Source organism: Micropterus dolomieu, linkage group LG05 (assembly GCF_021292245.1).
Source record: "Micropterus dolomieu isolate WLL.071019.BEF.003 ecotype Adirondacks linkage group LG05, ASM2129224v1, whole genome shotgun sequence".
NCBI lineage: Eukaryota > Metazoa > Chordata > Actinopteri > Centrarchiformes > Centrarchidae > Micropterus > Micropterus dolomieu.
Genome location: NC_060154.1, coordinates 26,030,245 through 26,037,170, shown reverse-complemented (window position 1 = coordinate 26,037,170; position 6,926 = coordinate 26,030,245). Strand labels below are relative to the sequence as shown.

Genomic DNA, 6,926 nt, shown 5'->3' with positions numbered 1-6,926 from the left:
TTTCATTAGATGTAGGCCTACTGTTGATGTATTCATTATAGTTTCAGATACCAGTAGGCTATACTTCATAGCTTACCACTAGTATTCCAGTTGGACAATATCCTACAGTAGTTTCATTTTGCGGGTTGTTTTAATTCATAAAATCCTTGAGCAAGAAAACGCTCTAGACATTGTGGTTATTCCCTAATTTGTTAATGCTATGTACAAAATCGTCACTTATTATAACCATTCATGCACGAGTTCAACATTTGGAAGTGTGCTGCAGCACGTCATGATTTTTTTAATGTCCCGCCCCATCCAGGCTGTGATTGGTCGTACCACGAAACGTGACACTGATGCGCGACTTTATGAAAAGCTGAACATGTTCTTTTGAAAAAGGCACCCGATCTTCTCCCTCCTGACTCAGCGCTGACTTAATGTGATGCACGCTACAAACAGCGTCCGACTATCGCCGGCGCTGCAAAACTTCACCATGTCACATGACATTAAAACCTCGCGGGAGCAAGGCGGCTGCAGTCGCTGAGTCCGGCGACACAAAGTTGGAACCCCCTTTGGACTGATCTCGCGGCATTTCTGATTCTAAACTTACAGCAAGTTCACGCAGGTAGAATGTATATAAAAAGCCTCCAACGCACCTAGTAGCAGGCAGGTGAGCAGAACGTAGTGCCCCCTGGGTAATGCAGTTTATGTAGGGCCGGTGGGCCGATGATGCATCGGTGCACAAGGAGGAGCATTCAAGCTGTTGTAGCTGGTTGACGCAGGAGCGAGGGATCGTGGTCCTCCAAATAGTCACAAAATAAATCTGAGGAGTCATGAGATGGTCAGTGGGGCAGGAAAATAAGAAAAAAAAACAAAGCTCTGCTTAATAAATTCTTCAATAATTTTTTGACTTTATTTTTCTTTTTTTGTGAAATATTGGATCATTTAATAATTTGAGCCTCAAAGTTATTTAAATGAAACCATGGTGAGAAATCTTATTCTGAAAAGCAACTAAAGCTGTAAGACAAATGTAGTTTAGTAAAAAGTACATTTCCCTCTGAAATGTAGTGGACTAGGAATTTAAATTTACATTTGAAACGTTCAAGTAAAGTATATATAAAAAAAACTGACTGAATGAGTTACCATAGCATCATCATTAAGGCTACCTATAGCCCAACTTTTAACTGAAACCAATTCATTTTCTAAAGCGGGTGGGGCTGCAGATGCGCCAACCAAAGACAGAACTCTAATAATGTTTTGGGCTATTTCAAAAACAGGACCATGATAAAATAATGAATGTTGCTCCTCATTAGTCGGAAATCGAAATTCATTGAAGTTTTCTTAAAACCAAGTCCTAAAGTAATGCCTCTGCTGCCATCATCTGTTCAAGGAAACACCTGCAGTCTGTGGTACCATGGCAAAAGAATATGTAAAACAGTCTTTTGCAGAGACTTAACTGGGAGCAATCCAAAAGCCAAAGACATCTAAAGTTGCTAGTGTTTTACATCAGTTAAGTCAGACTTACTCATGGGATGGGATGTCTCCAAAAGAGAACTTTATATTTTCCATTATGTTTTTCTCTAAATAAGCAAACTTGGACAGAAGCGAAAAGAACAGCACAACACAAGACAACACAGTATTTTTCTTTAATTGTTCTTTACTGTAACCAACCAGATAAAAAAATGATGAAGCATGACTTTTAGCAGGGTTTGTACTGTGAATCTCTGTAAGATGTGTTTATATTATTTCAGCATGGGTGTTGTCTGTTTTATGGAAAAACACTTATGACATTTTATGGGAGCAAAAGATCGTTTATAGTAGGCCCAGTGCACAGTTTAATATGGTCTGGGTTTTAAATGGTATATATAGACTGCTATCATGAGAGAGACTTAAAAAGCAAACTTGGCAACAGGCTTTGCCTCGATTGTACTGTGTCACTTAGTTTCTTATAAATGGCTCTGTCAGTCATCCACCACTGACTACACAGTGGATGAAAAATTAACCAAATTGCGAGCGTGATTGTCAAGGCAGAATGGATGATTAACCTTAAACATGTGTCTCGAGTTAAGAATTTTCACTGTGGTTTTGTCTATAACAGCTTTTCACACCTTTGTCCAGTGAACTGAGTCTAGTCTGGCAGATTTAGTTGAAACGGTTCAGCATTTTATTGTCTGCCTCACATAGCAAAGCTAGGTTAGACCTGATAGCCATGTTCAGGTGAGACAGGGAGTAGGTAAAGTAAACTTTTCATGAAATCAAGATTTGGCACAGTAAAGGAGGCAGAATAACTCTTTAGTCTGACATGTACCAGTGTTGGGTCACTATGTGCTGAATGTAGTGCACACTGTCAGCATCCTGTAACCTTATCTCAACTACTGAGCAGATATGGTCGGATACTTTTTCATTTGGTTTGATTTGATACAATCTTTGAGATCCTGTTTTCATGCTAATATAAAGGTGCCTGGCATACTGGATGGCCAGGTCATAACACTGCACTGTGCTGAGTAAACAGAAGCAGACTGAGACGTTTTGTTCCTCTCCGTCAGGTCTCCTCTCACACATTAGCGAACCTATCTGGCTCCTTGAAAGCCTGAACAAACAGTAACACTTCCACCGCAGCACACACTCTACAGTTTCCATGTTATACAGTGAGGGCGGGTTAGTTCAGGTGTGTCCTGGCTTAAGCATTAACCTCAGACCATATCCAATGTTGACCTCCTCAAATCACTAATCACTTGAGCTTTTCGCAGCATTTTATTATTCTGCTTCTCTGGGGAAGTGATGGAAAAGATCCTATTCCTGCTCTGTTTGTCATCTGCTCTGGCAGAAAAGCTCTGTACACCAGGTAGGTGACCACACTTAATGCCTCAGATATAAAAAGCTTGGGTGAAATATTTTGTATTCCCATGTTATCCTACATTGTATTTCTACTAAGATAGAATCGGCAAACACAAGCATTGTTACTGTAAAGCTGTCCGTCTAGTAGTGCTCCTTTGTTGCCTCTCAAGTGTGGAATGCAGCTTCTAATCTGAAACAAAACTGGATTAGATGCATAACTCAAATGTTTGCCTCGTAACAATGGCCTCCATTTGACATCAACAATTATTCTAAAACACATCCTAGTATATATGCCGTCTTTCTACACCTCTATGAGAGAGTTACTAATGAAGCATTCAAGAAATGATGTTAAATTCTCCTAACAATGAATTTAAATTTGTTTTATATATATAGACGCTTCAGATGGCTACAAAGTTCGACTCAGCATCAAAAGTGCCCTGGGAGATCAGGCTGTACGTATATATTTAAATATTCACCTGCCTGCACAAAATGATCGAAGCATCAAATTATAAACAACTGTCGGAAGTGTTATATGCTCTTCAAACACTGTGGCATAATATTCACAATCAACTGATCGTTCATGCAACTAGCTACTATTATGTACAGTCATATGGTAGGATTTACTAAACGTGCGTGTGACTGCTTACCATGAGGACAAGGTCCATCTGGTGATCAATTAACCTTAAAGGACTTCACTGAAAACAGCACATGACCTGTTGTTGTTATTGCAGTATGTTTGGAATGAAAATGAAATGTTCCTTTTCCGAGCAACTCTGGCTTTTGCAATGAGGAGCAACTCCAGCGGCCAGGAATATGAGTAAGAAAACTTTTGTGTGTTCTCTTGTGCTGTTTTTTTTTTTTTTTTTTGCTTTTGTGTGTTAATAAAATGATCACAATAACTTTTTTATATGATCTCTTTTTACCGTAATGAAATCATTGACTCATGGTTTATGAACATGTTACGACACTGATGTGGTCTTTATTGTCTTGTGGAACTTCACCAGCGTGTCAAACATCATTGTATGCAATGAGACTCCCAGAGTGTCGTTCTGGTTTGTGGTGACGTCACCACTGAACACATCACGCCTAGTTGATAAAAAACTCGTGGAGGATGCTGTAAGGTAATCACATGATGCCGTGACACTGCACCTGTGCAACCGTTCATTGATCATACAGTAGGTTATTTTAACACAGAGCCCAGAAATAGTAGTGCCAAGACAATTAATGGCCACTGGGGATCCAGAATCCAGATAAGCAATAATCTCAGATACACAAATATAACTTCTTGAGCTGGCAATGATTCACAATGCAGAAGCTTTTATCCTGGTTAGCTAGTTAAAGTGAGACTAGGTAATTTTTCTGAACAATTAAGTAATAATTGTGGAATAATGGTAAATATTAAAAAGTAGAAATTACCATTTGACAAACCTACTTAAGTTAAAGTATAAAAGTTTTGCTTTCATTGTGTGTCAATTAGAAATAGCTGCTGTGCAACATGGTTATTTCTAGTGCACTTTGTTTAGCATGTTCATTATCTCTAATTAAGCTCTTTCTGTTTAATACAATTATTTAACTTATTATTTTTTAATCTACATGACAATATCATACGTGCTTGCTGCTTAGCCTACTATTGTTGCCTGTATCTGCTGATGTGGAGACGTAGCCAACCAAACCACTTGCTTTTCTATGAAGTGTGCTACATATGATTTGCCTTCTTCAATAGCTCAGACACCCAATATGATTATTCCTAAAGCATTTCTGAACATACTCTTTCTAACGTAGTACTGTGGCAATAAGCATGGGAGCATCCCATTGTTGAATGTAGTAGGGAAAGTCTATATCTAAAGAGAGACCTGTGCGTCATGTGTAAAGCCCAATAGGACTGTTGTATCCTTCACACTGACAGGACTCAGTTTAAATTGTACCTAGGAAGGATTCACCCTGGCTTCTTACCTTTAGGAGGTTTTTAGGGGTGGGGGAAAAAATCGATACAGCATAATATCGTGATATTTGCCATGGCAATACTGTATCGATACATGGGCGCCAAGTATCAATATTTTATTACATAGATTGCAGATGGGAGTTTTAACTTTTTGGTACTAGAATAATAAAATCTATTGCTTTTTTAGTCCACTAGAAAATTTAACAGTACACTGGAGAGGGGTTGAATTAATTCAAATTGAGGAACTGTGGATCTACAACATAAAGCAGTGTAAAACCCTAGAGATAAATCAAGAATTTGAGCTACAAAGTAATAAACTGTCTTGACTTGATGAATCAAAGCTTGAGCCATGTTTGTAGTTTTGAGAACAACTTTATCACTGATGAAACATGTTTTGTAACTCATCAGTTTCAAGTACTTTGAGAGGAGCTAGAGAAAGTTGCCAGGGAAAAACTGCTGATGTGACAAATGTTTGAGCTATTCTGCTTACCTGTAATCACTGACCCTGACCAGGATAATTCTTTAAAAATTGGATGGATACATTTAAGCATCAGTGGCACACAAAATTTGACTTGCGACAGACACATGTTGGCCTGAAAAGTCAGTATTTGAAGGATTATATGTGTTCTAAATCTAAGCTTTAACTTTTTCCAAAAGAAAGTCCAGGAATCGCATCAACAATGCCTTTCTGCTAACTGATAAGACTCTGGAGTTTATCGGCATCCCTCCCACGCTGGCAGCACCAGTCAACCCTGACACCCCTCCGTGGCTCATTGTGTTCGGGGTGGTAATAGGAGCTGTGTTTGCTGGCATCATTGTTCTGCTTGTGTCCTCTGTGGTCCAAAAGAAACGGTAAGCATGATGGTTGCAGTTGCATTACATTGATCAGTTTGTAAATGTGATTACTTTGCTCAGTCAGTCCTGGTTCTGGCTTCTTTTTCTAGCAAAAAGAACGAAAAGATGAACAATGAGGGCCATGATGAAGAGACGCGGGTGAAAACACTGGAAAACGGAACTGCAAGTGAGGGTGTTTACAACATGTCTTTTTCAGATGATGCAGGATTCACACAGATGTAAATGTAAAACCCTTATATAAAAACTCTTCCATGTAAACAATAAGATGGGAAAAAAGGATATTAAGCTGCTCCATGTAGACTTGTAAGTTGAAGTTTATCATAAGTCTGGTAATTTAATACATTTGATTTTTTGCTGAACATTTCAATACTGCCATTACCTGTTGCCTCAAAGAGAAACAAGCATTTTTTTTTTAATGCCAGTACTTTCATTTTCTAAATGAATGTATACTTTCTGTATATGTTCTGTGTTTAGGAATGATAAATTAAACTGCTGAATTACTGTGTGAAAGGGTATGTGTCGCTTTATCTTTTGGGTATCTTTTGCAAAGGATCTGATGATGTGATCTGCTCTTTAAAAAGAAATCTGGTGACTGTGCTAACCATTTACTCTATTGTATATTTAAACAAATAAATGAATGAGATGAAAACAAGCAAGAAACTGGTCTCATATAAAACAAGGGCTTATTTCCAGTTCAATATGGCGTTAGTAGGTTATGTAGAATTGGGATTTATGGCAAAAAAAGTAATCTTGATATATAGAGAATGTACATATCTGTATTTTTCTAATCAAAAACAAATGCTAGACTATAGACAAGTCTCTTGCTAGATATAACCTGTATTTCTTTCCAAAATGCAATTTTGATGCGATCAAATTCAAACGAGCACCCAGAGGTGGTGTCCGCCGCTCTTTCAAAAATGCAAGTCTTGTTGAAATGAACAGTGGTCAAGCTCATTATCAAAACAGAGTTTCTGACATGTTCTGTACATCAACCAGTTTTGTAAACAGGTTAGTAAAAGCCAACTTTAAACTTTCCCAATTCTTGGCCACTGAACATGCTTACAAAACAATATGGCCTTCGTTGGTCCAGATGAAGGTCTGATTTTGTGGTGACCTATGGGGACCTTTCTTGTCCTGTGCATTGGTTCAATTTTCTGTCAGGGATGCCCATTTTCCTTGCATATGCACCAAGGCATTTTAAGCCTTTAAAGGGTAACATGGTATTTTTCAACCCAGACTGTATTTTCCCATGTTTTTGTGTCTATGTTACTAATTGGGACAAATTCTTTTGAAATTGTTCCAGTATTGACTG

The 6,926-nt window shown here is 38.2% G+C and overlaps 2 protein-coding genes across 3 annotated transcripts in view; one reads left to right on the top strand and one right to left on the bottom strand.

The window, feature by feature from the left end:
* Positions 1-6,926, bottom strand: part of LOC123971410 (cytoplasmic FMR1-interacting protein 1 homolog) — a 1,205,200-nt gene that overhangs the window by 381,072 nt on the left and 817,202 nt on the right. The window lies entirely within an intron of this gene.
* Positions 2,446-6,119, top strand: cltrn (collectrin, amino acid transport regulator). Of its 2 annotated transcripts, XM_046050323.1 has the most exons (7): positions 2,446-2,647; positions 2,730-2,824; positions 3,211-3,269; positions 3,549-3,634; positions 3,822-3,938; positions 5,417-5,611; positions 5,704-6,119. In XM_046050323.1, the coding sequence occupies exons 2-7, from the start codon at positions 2,761-2,763 to the stop codon at positions 5,834-5,836; spliced, it is 654 nt and encodes a 217-aa protein (XP_045906279.1). In that variant the 5' UTR covers positions 2,446-2,647; positions 2,730-2,760; the 3' UTR covers positions 5,837-6,119. The 2 variants fall into 2 exon arrangements, with proteins under 2 accessions (XP_045906279.1, XP_045906278.1); XM_046050322.1 differs by having other exon boundaries at positions 2,446-2,824.

Coding starts and splice junctions, on each gene's coding strand:
- cltrn (XM_046050323.1), top strand. CDS start 2,761: ATGGAAAAGATCCTATTCCTGCTCTGTTTGTCATCTGCTCTGGCAGAA. Junction 3,270..3,548: donor GTGCCCTGGGAGATCAGGCT/GTACGTATATAT, acceptor TTGTTATTGCAG/TATGTTTGGAATGAAAATGA. Junction 3,939..5,416: donor CTCGTGGAGGATGCTGTAAG/GTAATCACATGA, acceptor TTTTTCCAAAAG/AAAGTCCAGGAATCGCATCA.